Source organism: Onychomys torridus, chromosome 12 (genome assembly GCF_903995425.1).
Source record: "Onychomys torridus chromosome 12, mOncTor1.1, whole genome shotgun sequence".
Taxonomy (NCBI): domain Eukaryota; kingdom Metazoa; phylum Chordata; class Mammalia; order Rodentia; family Cricetidae; genus Onychomys; species Onychomys torridus.
This window is the reverse complement of record NC_050454.1, coordinates 38,524,670-38,545,857: the sequence shown is the minus strand read 5'-3', so window position 1 is coordinate 38,545,857 and position 21,188 is coordinate 38,524,670. Positions and strand designations below refer to the sequence as shown.

General features: G+C 35.7%; 1 protein-coding gene across 1 annotated transcript in view; it reads left to right on the top strand.

Annotated features, from left to right (window-relative positions):
* The window catches only part of Epha6 (EPH receptor A6), a 956,551-nt gene that overhangs the window by 626,396 nt on the left and 308,967 nt on the right, over window positions 1–21,188 (top strand). The window contains exons 8-10 of the mRNA XM_036203471.1: window positions 12,558–12,666; window positions 15,556–15,626; window positions 19,709–19,834. Of these exons, the coding sequence (XP_036059364.1) occupies window positions 12,558–12,666; window positions 15,556–15,626; window positions 19,709–19,834 (306 nt within the window). The remainder of the gene's footprint in view (window positions 1–12,557; window positions 12,667–15,555; window positions 15,627–19,708; window positions 19,835–21,188) is intronic.

Below are 21,188 nucleotides of genomic sequence, written 5' to 3'. Positions count from 1 at the left end.
TGTGGTTTGTGTACCTAATGAGCCATTCAATACTTTCTGACAAAAGACTATTTTAGAATGATTGAAAAAACACCTCCATCCTGTTCCACCTTCCTGCAGGTACTGTCCATCATGAGAAAACATCTGATGACACTGTGGTTAGCTTCAAAATACAAAGAAAATTATGATGCTAAAGAACAATATAATAAATAATGAGAAATCATTATTGGTGAGGTAGAAATAGACCCATCTCCCATTCTATTCCCTTCTCTGTGCACGATATACATGTGATTAAATTATTTTCTCTAAATTCATTACATTAAATCATTTTCTCAGTTGTCTCAATTTTAAGTGACAGAAACACAACTAATTCAATGAAAAGTGGAAGTTGGATCCCACATATATCCAAAAAAATAAAGGAAGTACTTTGAGACTCAGTACAACCCAGGTTAATATCCTTGTCACAGCTATCTGCAAGGATTCTTATCTCTATCAATATTATAGTTTTGAGTAAACTCACATTTTCCCCCTAGGTGCTTAATAGTAACAGAGAAAACAGTGGCATGCTGACTACTGTGACTTTATGTTGCCCTGATCCATCCTAGCTCATAATCCCAAATTTCTTTCCTGTATCTTTCTCTATGACTCAGACATCTCAAGACATGGAAAACAAGTCCTGAAGGTTTTGTGCATTTTTGTATCTCTGGGCTATTTCTCATGAGGTTTCTTTAAAATAGGATGTCGTCATTTCTAAATATCCACTCAACCACTTGGTGAGCTGCAAAACTCTTCTAATCATTGCAGATTTGAGCTAAGGGATCACCATCCCCTTTTCTCAGTCTCCTTTTATGACCCTAACACATACCTACATTTATATAACTTTATTAGATTCAGTTGAGGCTTACTTATCTAGCTCTGCCACTAAAAAAGAAACTTTTATGAGGATAAGGAACTATCCTTTAGTTTCTATCTCAGAAACTCGTATCTGTATCACAAAGCTTAATATACTTTTTTTGTTTTGGACTGGCTCTCATGTACCCCAGATTGTCTTAAACTCACTATGTTGCCAAGGATGGCCTTGAGAGCTCTTGTAACTTATTTCCTTCTGCCTCAACCTCTCAAATACTTGAATTGCTAATTTGCATGACTACACTCAGTCTTTATTTTTAATAAAATATGCTTAATTTGTTGATAATTTTATACATGTATATACACTGTATTTTGATAGTATTTACCTCCCAATCCTCTCCCTAACTCTTACCAGATCAACTTCACACTTCCTGACTCCTTCCAAATCTGGTACGCTTTTAATTTTAATTACTTACTTAGTCTAATTTGTGCTAACCATAGATCTTAGGGGTTTTGAAACATGCCCTAGAACATGGTCAACTTAACAGAAGCCATATTCTTAAAGAAAATATTTAGTATCCAATTATGAGTGAGTACATACTACACCACGTCTGTCCCTCTGAGTCTGGGTTACCTCACTCAAGATGATATTTTCTAGTTCCATCCATTTGCCTGCAAATTTCATGATATCATTGGTTTTTTTGTTGTTGTTGTTGTTGTTGGTTTTTTGTTTTGTTTTTTTGTTTGTTTGTTTGTTTTACTGCTGAATAGTACTCCATTGTGTATATGTGCCATATTTTCTCTATCCATTCTTTAGTTGAGGGGCATCTAGGTTGTTTCCAGGTTCTTGCTATTACAAACAATGCTGATATGAACATAGTTGAGCATGTGTCCCTGTGGTAAGATTGAGCATTCCTTGGGTATATGCCCAAGAGTGGAGAGGATGTGCAGAGATGGCCAGCCACAATAGTGGAAGCCCATGAACTGTGGACTGGTGGCTGTGGATCCCCCATGGGACTTGACTAGGACCTCTGGATACAGAAGACAGTTGTTTGGATCAAACTGTTTTGGGGGCACCTAGGCAGAGGGATTGGGATCTGTCCCTGGTCTATGGGCAGGCTTCTGGCATCTAGTGCCTGTGGTGTGACACCTTGCACAGGCTTGGTGCAGTGGGAAGGGGCTTGGACCTGCCTAGGCTCAGTGTGCTGGGCTCTGCTGACTCCCCATGGGAGACGTCGATTTGGAGGATGTGGGAATGAAGGGTGGCTTGGGAAAGAGGGCTGGGGGTGGAGGGAGAGATGAGGGGGTCTGTGGATAGCATTGGAGTGAGTAGAAAATTTCTTAATAAAGAAAAATGAAAAAAAAAAAAAGAAAATATTTCCTCAGGTAGGAGTAAGGACTACTGAGACCCTGTCCTCTATGCTTTAGTGTTAACTGGTATGAACTTGTGAATGTCTAGTGAAGCTATCCTGAGTTTATCAAAGCATCAGCCCTGTCATATGGGTCCAGAAGATACTGCTTTCCCCTACCCCAACCTGTGGTTCTCACAGTCCTTCCAGCCCTTCTTCCTAGATGGTCCAAAACTTTGGAAGAAGGAGGCACCACCCACAGGTTAAGGCTGTACTGAGGATGGAACTCAGGGCTTCAGTCATGCAAGGAAAGCATTCAACCAAGTGAGCTACATTCAGAAGCCCCAGCACATTCTTGATGATGGACATTTTTTTAATAAGTCCTAAGTCAATAAGAGTGTTCTCCAGAAACTTTTTATTTTAAGATAATTTTTAGTAACAAAAAGTGGTAGTGGTATTAGTAGGAGGGGCATTTACACAAGTACCATGGTGTGTATGTTTGTGTGTGTGTGTGTGTGTGTGTGTGTGTGTGTGTGTGTGTGTGTGTGTGTGTGTGTAGGTCAGAGAACAGATTTTGGGAATTGGTTTTCCCCTTCTACCATTGATTCCATAAACTTAACTCTGATCAAACTTTTGCAACAAGTTCTTTTATTCACTAAAACATTGTGCCAGCCCTCTGAACCTTTTTCTAAATAAAGTTCTGTATATTTTAAATTAAGATTAATTTAAATACTTTTCTATAAAAATAAATAATTTTTTGTTTTAAATAAATCTTAGGACATATAAAATTTATGAAATCTGTGATTTCTATTAGTTATATATGTAATAATAAAGCACTTTTCTCTAAACAATAGTTACTGTTGTAAAAGACTAAAGTCTCAAATACATAGATATGCTTATCAATATGTTACTGTGATTGGGATCAGGATTGGTGTTGGGCGTTTCTTAGTTCTTGGCCTTTTATTCAAGGAATTAAAATAAAAACTCACACAGATTGTACAGCCACACAGAAATTTTCCTTAAGACAATGCAATAATAAAGATCAGAATTCATTGCAACAGAGCAACAGTCCATGTGGGTGAAAACACTTAAGGGCTCCTGGGATTTCCTTTTATGTTATTAAAGAAAAGGAAAAGTTTTGTTTCTAAGGGTCACAGTAATGGTCATTCTGTGTTTCAATTGACAAATTAGGTCATGTATAATTTTTCTACCATGCATGTCCCTTATAATTTATGCATATGCAGAAAATGGGATTAGGAATTCTCCATAAATTAATTGAATACACAATTTTTCCTTACTATACATGTATGGAAAACCAGTTTAGGCTTGATAACTGCTACCCCACCTGGAACCAGGATTAATTATGTTCGAATTAAGAATGTTTGAAAGAAGCTGTACATATATAATGGTCATTAATAAGAGAAGAAATTTAGCCTAGTACTAGGAGTACTAGTAGCCCAGTGCCAGTGAAGGTCTTAAAGCTCTAGGTGCGTCATGTAGTAAGGGTTATATGTGTGTACTTAATAGTACTTAGAGAAGCACTATTAAATGTATGGAGAGTACATAGCCTAAGTCAAGTACAGACCAATCTTCTAAACTATTCCCAATATTTGCCTGCCTCAAATATGCTTATCAATATCCAAATATCCACATATAATATAATGTACATAGCAAATCATCCTTGATACAGAAAATTCTTTGATTTCTGGTCAGCAATCATGAGACTTTGTGGCACTTATAAGGAAATACTATTCTACACTGGATAATTAAAAAGGAGTAAAGCCTGTACATACGAAGTCATATATATTTGAAGTATAAAAAATAATCTCAAGGGCTTAGCATAATAAGGAACAGTATAAAAGGCAGATGATTACACATTAAATTGCAGAAATTTAAAGCACTGACAATTGTTCTAGTTGTTCAAATGCCGTGATGATTAATTTTCATTTTGAAAATTCTCTGCATGTGGCAAGGCATCTGAGCAACACATTAATGAACATGGGAATCTCTTCCAAAAGAAAAAAAAAAAGGTATTTCATTACTTTCCACACCTATCTCTTCCACTTTCTCTCCATCAAGTTGTGCCAAACTTGCATTTTCCAATTATCCCTGTGTCATTTGGCATTTCATCTGACAGGTAAAATGGGGCATCAAGGAGAGTGAGTTTTGAGACTGGTGGTGTTCCAGGGAAAACACAGTTTGATGTACTGAATTACTTTGTTTCTGGAGACGTGGCAGAGCAGTAGGGAGGGTTGTGCTGTGAAGTTGCTTTCTGAAGAGTATAATCCCCGCAAAGCCTCTGCTTCAACAGGGATGATCTGTGAGGCATGTTTCCATCCAGCTGAGAATTCAGTAAGCAGCTCACCTGAGGGGAAGAGAGAATCTCTTGTCTTTCTCTCTTTGAGTTTTTAATCTTAGAGATATTTTTTATGTGTGTGACAGAAGATGGCCTTAAGTATTCGATGGTTATAAAAGAAAAGTATGTTGATGCACCCCCATGCTTATACTGCTCCCTCTAAATGTTCTCTTCACTGAATGTTTTAGGCACAGGTAATTGGGGAAAATTAGTTCATATTACTATCCTTTAATTTATCACTAATTTATTCTAGGTCAAAAACAAATTAGTGAATGTTCATATATTAAGCTATGTTTAATAATTAATGTTTCTTTTAACTTGGAATCTTTTATATTTGCACATAGAATGTATTCTTTTGTTAATCACTTTTGATGACTATACATTTGCTAGCATACTTTTAGAACATTATGCTAATCCATTGTTATTTAGAAAGTTGGAAGATAGTATTCTCTGCACTCAAGTAGCTAAACTGGCATTCACATTTACCAAACTGATATCCTCAATAAAAAAAGAAAGAAATGAATGATTTTTGATAGTTTGAGTTGTCAACCAGTGTTTTGTTCTTTTAAGTATAATTTTTATAACCTTTAAATATTTGGAGGATAATGCTTTTCTAACCTTGCATCCACATATTCTTTCCATTTTAAGTGAATTATCTTGTACTTGATGGTATTTCTAAATAATGTTTTTACTAATTATTTGGTAATTTCATACAATATTTTAATTATTCCTTTTATGTTTTGATGTTCTAGTATAACTCTTCATTTATCCTTTCCCTTTCTTCACTTAACCCCCACCCCCATATACCTCTCCTTGTTCTCTTTGAAATCTATAGCCTCTTTTTCATTAGTTGTTAATACACATACACACACACACACACACACACACACACACACACACACACACACACATGATTCCTAGATACATAAACATAACCTGCTCAGTCCATGTAGTATTACTTGCATGTATATTTCCAAGAATGACCATTTTGTGTTGGATAAACAAGGGGTGTGTGTTCCCATAAGGAAGACTATTTCTGCAGTTCTCAGCCTTCCTTAGTTACCTTGGCTACCCCTCCACCCAGGCCCATCCACATTAGCATGTTGCATAGATCCCTGAGCCTTGAGAAAAGGGGAGTGATATGACATTCCATTTAGGACTCAGTGTTTCATAGTCTCTCATTTTCTGCTCATTGATCTGTTGTGGGTTTCTATGTTAATTGTCATCTACTACAAAAAGAAGCATCTTTGATAAGGGCTGAGTGATAATTTGATCTAGGAGTATAGCAATATGTCATTAGGAATCATTTTATTACTATGCACATTTAGTGTAATAATAGTGGTAGGTTTTTTTTTTTTTTTTCCCCCGTAAGGTTCACGTCTATCTAGTCTCAGGTTCATGGCCTTATTAACATTGTCAGCATGGGTTCCATCTTCTGAAGCAGGCTAAACCCATGCAAAAAGTGGTTGTTTACTCCCATCACACTTGTGGCACTATTGCACCAGTGGGCATATTTTGCAGGTGGGTTTTTATTGTAACACAGAGATCAGAGCTGGGTGAAAACAATGATTAACAAAGTATTTTTAATTGATTTTAAATAATTATGTCACTGAGCTGTAACACATGAATTTCTTGCTGCCCTTTGAATTGTATAAGGCTGTTTAATTCTAAACTTTTAGCTCCTGGTGAGAAATCTTTTTAGAATTGTATATCATATTTTCATCCCTTTTCTCCCTTCTGTCTGTACTATTGGCTTGGACACTTCTTTGTAAAATTTTGTACAAGCTTCAACAACTCTTTCTCTTCATATGTCCCTGCCTCACTTTCTGGCAATCTACTGCTATTGTACTGCTGCTGCAAAGTTGGAAATTAAGAAATGGGTCTGAACTCTCGGTGTAGGGAATACATGCTCTGCTAGGAAGCAAACTGTTCAGTGCTGATGCGTGAAGATTGGTCTGATGTCTTTTATAAGATCTGACTTTTGTACTCTTTATTCTACTGTTCTTCAACTATAGCTTGCATGCTTGAGGCTGCCATCTTGCCGATTTCAAACAAATGTGATCAGATATGAATCTGAACTGAGAAAACAGGAATTGGAGTGAACAAGAATGAAATGAAGTGATACTTGCAAGGTGTAAATGGCAATATTGATGAGTACTGGGAATATTGATGATTATTGGGAAGACAAAGGAGAGAATTACATGAGGCCTGACCCCAGTATTATCTGCATGGGCTTCTCTGAGATAGACTTACTAGAAAGGAATGGCTTTACCTTCTAAGCAATGAAGAATATCTGAGAAATTAAAATAATATTTTGAAGAATAATTATCACATAAGGTGGGATAAATAGATTGGGAAGACTCATTGGGACAAGGCAGATCAACAGAAACTCATAACTCATCTACTCATATATGTTTATAGCCTGAAATTAGACCATGTTAGTGGTGATGAAAACACAAAGTAAGATGCAGTAAAAAGTTTGACCTGAAATTCAAACTTGTTGGAAGACCCAAGATGAGACCCTGTTTAAAATTCCAGGTGGGCAAGAAAGATAATAATAGCATCATCTACAAAATTACAATGTTGTACTTTCTCTTCCAGAAAAATATTTGTTGTACTACCTTTCATCTGTACATAATATTCTAATGTCTATCTAGGCTTGAAGCACTGAAATTTTTGCAGATCTATTAATCTCCGCTGCACATTGTTCAATGTACTTCTCTGTCTTATATAATTTAGAATCCTGATTGCTACACATCATCTAAGGAGGGGATTTTCATGTGTCACTTGCCAATAAACCTTACAATGATTTTTTTGTTGTTGTTTACTGTGAGCCTATTTGTTGAAATACAGGTTATGCTTTTAAAATCATTTCAGTGAAATGACCAAGAAATGCATTTCACTGGGCAGCATTTTTGAGAAATACTTTATTCAAAATGTAACATATATTTCCCCGTAGCTTTTAGAAGAAGTTCACAACAGAAATGAGTTAACTTCAAAACACTTTCCCATAGAAAATGACACGGAATACAAATAACACATTTCACTTTGAAATGTAAATATAAAAAAATAATCTTGATTACAGTGAGGCAGAATCATAAGCCTCCACATAAGAAAATATGTTAGTTAAAAATAACCAAATTGCTTTTCTCTCACACTTTTCTAAAAACGTGGACTCTATTTTTTGTAAGAATTTAGATTCCATGGAAAGTACTTCATTCTGTTTTTAAATAGAAACAACTAGAGCAAGCTTCTTTTAATATTCTCTTGACTTAAACCAAGCATTATCTAGGTGCTATGAATTTTCTGAGTAACACAATCACAATATATTTTAAAATAATTATTTTTCCTTAAGGGAGTATACTTCTTGTCAAGATCATAAAATTAAGCATATCATTTTAATATGCTTATTTTTGTCTGACGATATTACCTTTTTGTATTTAACAAAAAAAATGTTTTCCCAATGAGTGAGTCACAGATAAATTTCATTTATTTCTGTAGATCCCACTATGGCTCATTTTAGGGTCAGGGCTCTCCCTGTTGGTGCTGTTTAGGAGAATAAGTTCTAGATACATTTTCTCCAAGAAAACTAATTAGACATCATTAGCATTGGGACTTCACAAATGAATATACATAGCACTGCAGACAAGTTCCCCTGATGTAGCAGTTCTTACTCTTTGTAAGCTTTTGTTCTGTTGTCTATTTTCCCTACTGAACTGTCAGTCTACCAACATGGTAATTGCATCTGTTTTATCCATCTCTGTCTCCCCGGGGTCACCTTGGTATCTGCTATGTAATAACTTCTCAGTAAGTACTTACTGAGTGAACTAATAAATTCTTTAAATTTGTTCTGAAGACCATGGTGAAATATAGAAGTGTCACTGCTATGTAACTCTTGCCTTCCAGGATCATTGTCTCCAAAGTGCATAGAGTAATTAGAAGTGAATATTGAGCATGCTGTCTTCATATACATTGAACAGTTATGTTTGAGGTAAAAATTTCCTCATGTTATCAAAAGGAGGACAGCTGTGAGTTATTCCCAGCTTAATCCAACTTCTTCTTATCAGAATTATACAGTGCAGATGACCATTCAATTCATTTTCTCGATTTAATCATTAAACTACTAGAACATAAGTCACATGGCTTGGCCTTCAAATTCATTTTTGTGCAGTATATTACACATCTTGTGCCTTCAAACAACAAATCACAATAGAACCCAAAATATACCTCCTCCAAGTCTCTGAGAAAGAACTTCTCATCCAGTTCCTCATCACTGTGCAGTCTCTTTGTCTTCCTGTCTTAACCTCATATAAGAAGAATCCCTGTTAGATCTGAGACCATCTAGATAATCCATGCTGGGTATGATTTTGATTTATGCTTTCTCTTTGAGAGGAGTGGAGTGTAGGTGTGTCTCACTGGACTTTCTACAGACATCACATTGTCTTCTTTCCTGCCTTCCTGGAATTTTCATCCTAATAAAAGAGACAGTTGGCCAAAAAGTACTTTGGGTGGCATCCTATCCTTTCATGTATAGTATTAGTTTAAGGGGGTTATGGCAACAAATGTCTGAGAGCCCAATTAAGAAAAAAACACACAACTTGGAAAAGCTCTCCAAATGACTAGGTGCCCATAAAAGAGAACTGGCCCTTAAAGAAATTGTGACTCACTCCAGAAACCAAGGGAATGAACTGTCCTTTAATCAGACAGACTAGAGATTTGTGCTAGCCAGTTAGAAAAAGCCTCATTAATAAAGGTACAGGATTTGAAGTTTACCCTGAGATGATACCAGAGCTCTGTGTGATGGACTAGCACTAATCCCATAAAGACAGAACTTATCCAACAAGTACAATAACTGCTACATAAGGCTGGGCCATGCCTCCTACTTCCATGGAGGAAATTGTGTTCTTTCCAATATTTTACTGCTTCATGAAAAACACAATAACATAGTTACATTTCTCTGGCTGAATTTGACAATTACATTTAATTCAACACTCTCACATTATAGACTTGAAATCAATGCCAAAGAAGGGCATGTGTCATGCTTGTAAAATGAAAGAAAATCTGGGTCTAGTAGGTTCTCCTGTTAGTGAAAAGGGTCATTTAAAATATTCCAGTAGCTCAGACTTGGAGACAGACCAATCAGTTTTGTGCTGTCAGCTTTTCTCTGTTCAGTATGTGTGGGTTTTGTCAAGTAACAGAACTACTTAACTAGAAGAAACAATGGTGCTGACATAAGCCTGAGGATCATGAACATATATTCAATAATGTCTTTAAACTCTACATTGACCTAAGAATAAATAATACATAGACGATCAGTGGTTATGGGTGTTTATGTTTGTCATGTTTCCCTAATCATACTACCCTCATTGTTTATATTATTTTATACCCAGTATAATACTGTCATTAAGCATTATTTTCAACTGTGTTGAGTATGTGTGTATGTTATTCTTTATACAAAAATGCTTAATTTTACTACTATACATGCTTAGGAAATATTTATACAGGGCTATGAATTCTTACAATTTATTTTTCATTCTGTTAAACAATTAAAATGTTAATTCAAAACCACTTTATAATGACATATTCAGAAGTATGCAAAAGGAGACTTATTAATGAGACCAGTAGTTAACTAAGTTATTATGTAAATAAACATAAATTTCTATGGCAAACTTTCTGATTTCCACTCAAGCACATAATCTTATTTCCCATCTGAGCTTTGAATACAGTCTCAAGAAATCACTAGAGACTTGACTGCTATGACAATATTTGTTCTAGGCTGAAAACTCTTGAACTAGATCACATCTTTCATGAGCACAGGAGATGTAAGTAAATAATGTCTTCCATTTAAAAAATGTCATCTTCTCTATCTTCAAAACTATGTTTTCTGAAACATCAATTTCTTAAAAAATGTATTGTTTGAAATTTTCAGTGAGAAAATACGACATTTTAGAGCACACCATTAATTCCCATATCAGTGGTATTTTGAAGATTGCAAAACTTGGGGAAAAACTAATAAAAACCTTGAGTCCATTATTTACTGGATAAAATGCAACTATTTAACTCATTTCTGAATAGATTAAGAACAAAAACTTACCATTGTAAAAACTGCCTGAAAATACTTTGATGAAATAATGGTGACTAAATTCTAATTCCAATGTTTAATAAATTTATTTAGCTGAAAACTGAACAAATGCGCCCCTTTTATGTTACATTTGAAAAGTCTCCTAACTGGTGTGACTGATTTCTTACTGAAGCCAACAGTTGATACTCCTAGAAGAGAAGGCTGTGCAAGCCTGATGACCTGAGTTGAGTCCCCAAGAACATTTATAGAAGCTGGATGTAGTAGCCTAGTCATCACTGCCCTTAGAGTAAGGTGGGAGGTGAGAAAGGAAAACTCCTGGCGGCAGTGGAATGTATGTATCAAGATAGCCCAAAAAAGAGTGGTGAATGATGAGAAGCCCTATCTCCAACAAGGCAGAAGACTAGCACCAACGGCCAAGATTGTCCTGTGACCTCCATATGCACACTGGAACACACACTAGTGCACACACACACACACACACACACACACACACACACAAATAAAATAAAATGCAGTGCTTTAGTCAAGTTGAAGGTTAATAATGAGACTTATTAATTAATATTTTAGACTACTGATAGCTGAATTACTATTGGTACTTATAACATGGGAAGGAAAACAAATCTATATTTGAGAGCCTGGATTGTGGTCAAAAGTTTACATGAGGAAACTCTTTGACTAATCTGTTTCACTTTCATTACCACTACTTTTTTCTTTAATTAACACACTAATTATAGATATTAAAGGATTCACTCTGATGTTTCTATCTGTATATACATCATATGTAAGCAATTTCCCATCCTATCCAGTGTAGAAAACAGTAATAGAGAAATAGAGTACAATAATGAACTGAACGAATCAATGTATTTCAGGGCCCCTGAAAGATAAGTGACTTGTAACTGCTGCAGTTTTTAAGACAAGAGGTTTTTTTCTTCTTTGTCTATAATGTGCAAGCCCCCCTGTTTAAACCTTAGCATCACACACACACACACACACACACACACACACACACACACACACACACACTTAAACAGATACAGTTTTGCCATGGTCTTAGTTGATTTCTTTCTTTGTATAGTAAAACACTCTGACAAAAGTAACATAAGTAGAAAGGTATGTTTTGGCTCATAGTACCAGTATTTAAGAAGTGAAGTCCAGGCTGCAAGAGCGAGCCAGAGCAGCTGGCCATAGCACAATCATGGAGTATGGAGCAAATGAATGAATGCTGGTGATTATTTCCTCTTCTCCATTTATTCATTCCTGGATCCCAGCCCATGAACTGGTTCCATCTACAATAAATGTTAATGTAATCATAATAATTCCCCACATGGATACTGAGATGCTAGTATCACCTAGATGATTCTAGGTCTGTCAAGTTGAAAATTCATCCAAAACATCACACATAGGGGAAAAAAAGTAGTATGGTGTTACTATATATGATCTGGCCTTTTTATCAAAACAGAAAAAAGAAAGCACTCAAGTATCCCTTTCTCCCCCACTTATTATCTTATTATACACATATACACTTGTGTCCTTGTCCACACACAAATATCCTTGCGCTATGAATATGGAAACACACATCTTTAATATTTGAACTTAGTTCTGTGAAATGTATATTAAATATAAATTTCATTATTTTCATTAATTTAAATTTCAGCATAGTCTTTTCATGTTGTAAAAACAGATGCCAAACGAGTCTGCAAAGTCTAATCAAAGCAACTCATATTCAATCTTAAAAGGAAGCACTAAGAGTGCATATAGTTTAGTTACATTTTTAAGAAGAAAGTTTGGTGTTGTGTATGGTGACCTCAGTTCTGCAAACATTATATAAATCTCATTTCAGCTGGGTTATTTAAAGTCCTATTAAATAAAGGACAAATCTACTGTGCTTTAAAAAAAAAAAAAATAACCAGCATCATATGTGTCGCCTGTGTCTCTGTTTCAGCTTCTGATATGGCAGCAGAACAAGGGCAGATCCTGGTAATAGCCACGGCAGCTGTCGGGGGATTCACTCTCCTGGTCATCCTCACTCTGTTCTTCCTCATCACTGGGAGGTAAATGAGTCTGTCCCAATTATCCCCAACTCAGTGAAGAACCACGCTTTATGCCAGAGAGAGAGAGAGAGAGAGAGAGAGAGAGAGAGAGAGAGAGAGAGAAAGAGAGAGAGAGAGAGAGGGAGAGAGGGAGAGAGGGGGAGAGGGAGAGAGAGAAACAGTATTTGGATGATTACCATTACCCAAGTATCAAAACTTCACAAATAAGAATGAAGATAACATATATGAAGTTATTTTCAAGTAACTTATTTTGAAGTCATCATTGACATTCATTTAGCAGAAATATCTTCAGATCATTCTTCTGTGGAAAATATGTATTCATCGCTTATGCTGATTAGTTTCATGCCAATTTGACACGAGTTAGAGTCATGTGGGAAGAGGAAATCCAATTAGAAAAATCTCACCAGACTGGCCACATCAGATTGATATGGGAGCACCCAGCTGATTGTGGGTGATGTTACTCCTAGGCACTGATCCTAGAATGTCTAAGAAACCTGGCTGAATAGGCCACAAGGAACAAGCCAGTGAGCATAGAACCCCTATGGACTCTGCTTCAGTTCCTGCCTGCAGATTCCTATCCTGACTTCCCTCACTGATAGAGCATGAATTGACAGTTGTAGCGAAAATAAAGTCTTTCCTTCCCAAATTGATTTGGTAATTATGCTATCTCACAACAATCGAAACTTGAATCATTTGTAATTATCAGTAGGGGCACAAAGAACACCTTAAGACTTATATTAATAATCTGAAACATGTGTGTAATACAAGATTCTAATGCCATGATTTCAAACTGCCCAAATAATGCCAATAAAACAAACAGTAGATACCCAGGATGACTCCATATATAAAGCACCAAACCCTAGTAGAAAACCCTAAAGCAGACAAAGCCCAACATTCACAGGCAGTAGATCTGGATATGCCATTCAGATCCCTGGTGACAGAAAGAGATGATGAGGTGGGGGGAAGGGCCTTAATTCATGCTCTACAGGATGTAGATAACATATATTGTAAATATATCTGATTTGGCTATACAGTGAATTTATAGAACATTTAAAATAAACTTTGTGATATATAGGGGGTTTTGTATATTGTTTGTTGTTGTAGATAAATATGATACTCCTCTTAAATAAAACCATCTAATATTGTACCCTAGACATCTTCAAAGAAATTTTCAAAATGGAAATTAAAGAATCTTGCTAAATCAAAATTAATCAACTTATTAAATTATCATAGGCTAGATAATACATGTTTTGTATCTTTGGTGTTAATAAATTTATATAGGATATCATTGTACTTTCAGATGTGTGTAATTTTATGATGAATAAATTATTTTTGTCAAGATATCCATATGTAAGCGTCACAAGTTGCCAATAGCATTTATTTTATAGAGGGTAAATATATACTAGAAAAGTTTATTATATTTAGTGTTCTCTTGATAACATTTACTAAGCAATTATCAATATATAAGTTATTAGCAGTATTTTTATAACACAATCATGTTGTCATTGTGAGGTTTCACATTTTATTTTCATTTTCATTTTATCCCTCACATCCTTTTAACTCCTCAGACACTTTTTTTTCTTTCACTTGTCTCTACTCTGACACAGATCATCACTGTCTTAGAATTGTTCTTTTCAAGAGAGTATGTGATGATATTATAACATTCACCTTCTACAGTAAAAAATATTGCTTTGAATTATAAATGTTACAAACTTAAAATGCTGCAATCTTTGTAGATGAAATTTAGCCTAACAAACTTGAAAGGAGTTATCAAATGTTACCTATCTTCATTTTTCCTGAATTAGAATTATCAGTGCCACTTAAACAGAGAAGTTAGTAACAGAGAAAACTGAACACTAAATCATTTTCAACTTTGAATTTCTATGTTTGCCAATTTTTATTACATCAGAAATTGCCTAATCACTTTACATGCTGGAAAGAACTACTTGGATTACATTGGCTAATACAGTCATTCTGAAGTACCTCTCATGGACCTTGGTAGAGAGACATCCAATGGAAGTAATTCCATGGAAATAGCAAATCTGGATGAATATTTAAACTACCATGGAAACACAGGCATAATTCACATTGAAAAATTGCACTGTGTCCTATAGATACATTCTGTTTAACCAACTGGAATTACAAATTTTATGAACAGTCAAAATCTCATGGATGTTGATGAAGCTACTTGAATTGATATAGGCACAAGAGCCCAACTATGCAATGCAAGAACAGAACATTCCCCCACAAATTTTCAACTCCTAAGAAAGAAACCACCATGCTAACTGGCATTGATAATAGAAGCTAATTTTCTAATTTCTGAGATTCTGACTCAAAACCTTTTTTTTATTATTATTTTGATGCTTTAAAAATGTGATTATTAGAAGTCAGATATAAAAGAGAGGGATTTTATGGCTGATGGTAAAATATTTTATATGAATCCTGTCTTTTGAATCAGTGTATTTGACCTTGCTATTTGGTGCTAATTTTTATGTATATCAAAACATTAGATGGGCATTTTCACATTGTAAACATATTCTAAGCTGGTCTTTATGAAGAAAGATAAGAACTTTGTCTATGGATGATGTGCATTTTAATTGTTTTGTATTCTTTTTTACATTTTATTTTTAGTTGTAAATTATGTATGTGTAGAAGGATATTTGCATAGGAGTTCAAGTGTCCATGGAGGCCAGAAGAGGGTGTTTTAGGTCCTGAACCTGGAGGTACAAGTAGTTGCAAGTCCTCTGATATAGGGGATCAACTCAAGACCTCTGCAAGAGTAGCAAGTGCTCTTCACCACTGAGCCACTCACTTCTCCAGGTCTCTAATTATTTTGTATTCTTATATCACCTAATTCTTAAATAAGCTTTTGTTTACTGTTTTTGTAAGGTGCCAATGGTACATAAAGGCCAAAATGAAATCAGAGGAGAAGAGAAGGACACACTTACAGAATGGCCACCGTAAGTACTGCCATTGTTCTGCTGCTGTTGGGCATCCTCCTGCAAGCTTCAGAACTCCCTTCACATTTGTGATCTGAAAGCAAGCAAACAAGAAATGCATTTCCAACCTTCTGGCATTGAGGGTTTCAACTCGCTTCCAGGTTCAGGGTGGAAACTGCACCTGCTTCTCATTAAATGACATTACCTTTTCTTCAATGCTTGTGGGAGAACCCAACAAATTGAATTTACTAAAAATACCTGGTGACTAATTGTATCTAGTTATTTACCATCACAATGGCCCAGGAACATGAGTCAGTTTTACTTAGTGCAGCATTAGATAGAGATGGGTTGAGGAGCCCTTATTCTTTTTTTGAGAGATTATCATTTAATCATACAACAAAGCAATTTACAATTCATTAGCACTATAAAAGTATATCAGCTCTTTATCTCTTAGAATATGTATGAAGCCTCATGCTAACTACAAGGTTATATTCATTTGAAGATCTCTTCCTCAGCAAGCTATAATTACTACTATAGTTGGTTTGATAATTGCCCTTTTCTCCTCCCAAACACCCACCTCCACCTTCACCTCAAAATTGCAAAATACTTCATCAAGACAGTTTTTCTATTGTGAGACACTGAATTAACAAGAAAGCAATGTTCTTTATTTAATTAAGCAAAGTATAGAGATAATATATGGAGCATCTTATTCAACTATTTAAATCTCCCTTTTGTTTTAAATTCAGAAAAAAAAAATTAAAAGCACCCCTCCATCTATATCATCCCACAAGACAGGAAAAGATTTAAGTAAGATATTATGAATTTCTGAGACAGTTTGGGGAAAATTCCAAGGCACCTATCACTTTTAAAAGTGGTCTAAGAACCATCTGCCTGAGAGACCTGGCCTGAGATGACCTCAGGACATTGTAAACAGATTGCAAAAACCTGGATGCAGACACCTGGTGGGATTGACTAATGCTGGGCAACCTTAAGATTCACTGCAGGGCCTTTTGTACTGAGGTGCAGAGGGAAACAGTGCTTCTGAGGTATTTATTATCTGCTTTCCAAGCAGCAGATTAGCATAAACTAAACCAGATGGGCTCAGCAAGACCCATTGAAAATAACCTGAAGCCGCCAAAGAAGTGAAGAAAAAGAAACCAATGTTTAAGAAATCAGGGATGAGTTAAATTTGGAAACCTGATACTCACAATCAGGACTCCTTTGGCCAAGGTTTTTTCAATATTACATATATCACATTTTTACAGAAGCATTGTTATCTAGCTATTATCTAGGGATGCATTATAACTTTAAAGAAATAGCTAAATTGTGAAAATTACATGTGAGTTAGTAATGGCACTTTCATTTTTCTTTAATGTTTTCAACGTGACCATATATCTGGTTAGCTGATACTAATTCTCTAGCAGAATTAGAGCTAAATTTAAAATTATAACTATGATTAAGTTGTGAGTATAACATAGAAGTTAAGAAAATATAAATATAACATAGAGGTACAAACTATCTCTTCTTTCCTCATATTTAAACTGTGACAAGTCAGAAATAGCACAGAATTTCAGACTCAATGTCAGGTCTACATAAACCTGGCAGTATTCTTTTTTGGTACTATTTTTTTAAATGCTAATTTTCTCATGTGTGCATATCAAAGCACTAAGAAGTCCTAGGTAAAAGGTAATAAATGAAGGCAGTGAACACAGAATAATTAATGAAGCAAATTACAGCTACTAATGAACATAATGAACATCTTATTGCCTCTTGTAAGCTCCCTTTGGGGGAGGGGAGTGGTTTAAGATTTTCCTGTAAGAAAGTGAGACTGAAAACCTACTTGATTGTGAATTAGGATGCCTTCGAATTTCTGAGATGTAACAAAACCACATATCATCCACATATTTTTTATTGTGTGTCAAATATTTTGGTGACACTGTGACAAAACAGTGGACAAACACACCTTCTAGGTTGAAGCTCTCTTTTGTTCACAGTCTCAGAGGTCTCATACATCGAGGGTGTGATAGAGCAGAGACACTCAACTCCGGGGAGAGAGGAGACATAATTGCTGTCAAAAGACTGCCTATGCTGTGTGTTCCTTCTCTTTTCCTTTGTCCATGCTGCACCCTAACCTATGGGATTATTGCACCAAGATTTGAGGAAGTTCTCACCCTTAATGACCACTATCTTAGAACATCTTTACAGACACACCCAAAGACCTTTATTAATCCCCGAAGCACTTCTCAATCTATCTGTCAATCAAAATTAACCATCATGAGTCCACCTTCCATCGTATCTAAATGTATCTCCTTAAACCATAATATTCTACTGCTCATTCTGAAATGTTTCATCTGCACCTTAGCAATATCAAATGCGTTTTTCCTAGAACCCAGTCTTTAAAGTCCTAATAACATTACTGAAAAGTTCAAAATCTCCTATGAGGCCAGAGTCACAGAGACCAGATAGGGTGATACAAAATATATTCTCTCATTCCAAAAGTCGAGAATATGAAATGCCAAATAAAGTTTGGAATAATACAAAGCAATTATAACAGAGTAAACATTAAATCATGTAGCTTTGTGTCTAGGATTCAGGTCATGCTGTAGAATGATGTAAGTTGCAAAGGACTCGGGCATCGCATCCTCTCTGTTTTTAGCACACTTGACCACTTTCTTGAGCTGGTTCTGCTTGTTGCCTGTAGTATTTCTCAACAGGTGTTTCCATATTCCCAGAATCTCTGGCTTCCTGGAATCTCTCTTCCATCTTTACCTTTATTATCATAGCTTTATACATTACCCTATCAGCAATTACCACAGGAATACCAAAACTTCTACACGTTGACTAGACCTCTAGGCTTTCTTTGAAAGTTAAGGGGAGTCTCTACAACCTTACTAATGATTCTTATATTCATCATTACAAAATTAGAATTAATAAATAATGCTAAGGTCTTCTGTCAGCCTGAACCATGAGTATGGAGCCCTCTTAGGGTCAAGATGACTGAATAAAGTGAAATAAATCTTAAGGAAATATCGACCCAGATTATCCTAGGTGAGTAGTTTACACCAATAGATCTCTCCTCTTAGGAAATATCTTTCAAGTAAGTGTATGCACTTATACTCTTGAATCTAACATGAGTAGAATCCTGCTCAGTCCTGAAATGCTCAAGGCACACCTTAATTTTCCAAAGCCAAGTCCACAGCTTTCTTTTAATGGCTCTAATCTCTTTAACAGGCACACCCTCCTCGTCTTTAACTTTAAACTTAATTCTTTCTGACCAAATTGTGAGGTTATTTAATTGTCTTCCAAATCCTTCTATTCTATTTTTTAAATCACAGTTCTCACCATAAATATGGCTGAAAGTAGCCAGCACAACTGTGTCAGAGCCTTCTTGGACTGCTTTGAAATTTCCTCCACCATATTTGCTTTTGGTGACCTCTCCTTTCAGCCTTCCCCTGGGACATGAACAAAAGTTGCAGAAATTCTTTGTTACAGTATAACATGAAGGTCCTCTAGTCAGATTTCCAATACAGTTCTTCCTATAAGAAACTCCATGAATATGATCTTCACTCTGGGCGTTCCTGCCTGCATGCTGATCTTCTGACCTCCCTCCAAAATTACCATTGGCTCTCCTTACAGACCCAGAACTTTTGGCCAGAATCTTTTCAGATCCACTGACAAACCATCCCCAAAGCCTCTGAACCACAGGGTCCAATCTAGTCACAGTAATGTTCCCGATTCTTTACATTAGATTTCTTAAGGAGGAAGGATGTATTTTCAGCTCAGGATTTCATAGAATTCTGTCTGTGGTTACCTGATTCTGAATTTGTAGACCTCTGATAAGGTATGCTAGAGGTAGGACCCTGTGGCAAAAGCTGCTCAATTTGTGACAGCCAAGAAGCAGAGCAAGAGAGAGAATTTATACACTGTAGGAGGTCTTTGTTGATTTCCTTTTTATGCAGGCATCAACCTAAAGGGAAAATAAAGAGAAATTTAAGTAATTAATAAGTAACTACCTCCATATGCCACTCCCACCTTTACACATTCACAAGATAGATGCCTGCTGAAATACTCTTAAATTAAATCAATCTTATATTTTCTTGCAGTGCGCTTCCCAGGAATTAAAACATACATTGATCCAGACACCTATGAAGACCCATCCTTAGCAGTCCATGAATTTGCAAAAGAGATTGATCCTTCAAGAATTCGCATTGAGAGAGTTATTGGAGCAGGTAAACATAAAATCTACACTCTTAACTATAGGATTCCTTCACAGCTTTGAAATTGGTTCATCAACATGGTATTTTAAATCTTAGCATGTTTCATCATTGAAAATATTAAGGTATAAGGGTATTTTCTATTTTTTTTTACTTATTTCTTCAAAAGCAGATGTGTCCATATTCAGTTCCCAAATAATGAGAACACTTGCAAAAGTTATTTTCACCTTTTATAGTCTGTTCCATAATGAAGATAAATTACAGAGAAATTAGAGTGCCTCAGGAATTTATTTTGAAAATGCAATTTCAGGAGTTTGTCATGAGGTTATTATAGATTGACTCAAGTCCCAGCATCTATAGACTTATACTATAATTAGTGTTCATAAAGATGACCTTGAGGCTGTACAAGACTTAGAGCATTCTGAAAATCACTGAAGGTAAAATTTGGTTCAATATAGTTTTAGATCATTTTAATGCAAATTAATAATACTTCCTATGTGCAAATCTCCAGTACTCAGAACTTTTCATTATTCAGCTATTCTACTTTAAAAAAAAATTATAGTGAAGCACCCCACAAGAATTTATGGTGTGCATTAGCTAGGATAAATGGTGCTAATGCAAAGGGTCTTGGGAATAAAGATTAATTCCTCTTTTAAGTCTTTGATGCAAGATAAGCCTCCCAGTGTTTTGCAGAAGAGCTTTCCTTCAGCAGGTCTTGCAAGGAGATGAGTTCCATTATCACTTGCTGTGCTTTCCCCTAGCATGTCTTCTTCTACATGGTCAAGGTTCACTTCCCAGCACATCTGCCTTTCAGACTAAAGGAAGAAGTAGAAAGCATTCCGTCCACTTGTCTTTGCTTTTGTGGCAATCACCTAGAAATTTCCAACACATTGATTTGCCTTTCAAGTATAATCATATGAGCACACTGAATTATAGGAAATATAAACAACTACATATACAACTACAAATACAAGACAACTACATAAGTATCTTTAAAGCCGATGGAATAAGAGAAAGTCTTAAAATAGGAAACAAAACTGCATCCTTTGTGGAGTTATTAGTCTCCTGAAGATGCTGTGTGTGTGCAATCCTTTGGAGAAAGCAGAATAAGCCCATGTGTGCATGGTGTGGTCCTTTTGGCATGTTGTGTCTTCTCAAAGGCCATAAGAAAGCAACTGATTATACTGCAATCCTTTAAAAGCCTTTCTACACATCATAGTTCTCCAGGTACAATGTATAATGGTAACAGTAGATGCCTTTTAAAAAAATTATCATAAGTTTTAAGGCAATGACAATAATATATGAAACCCACCAAGAACTTCTTTTAAACCCAAGCTCTATCTCTGTGATTGCATAACACATGCCAGAG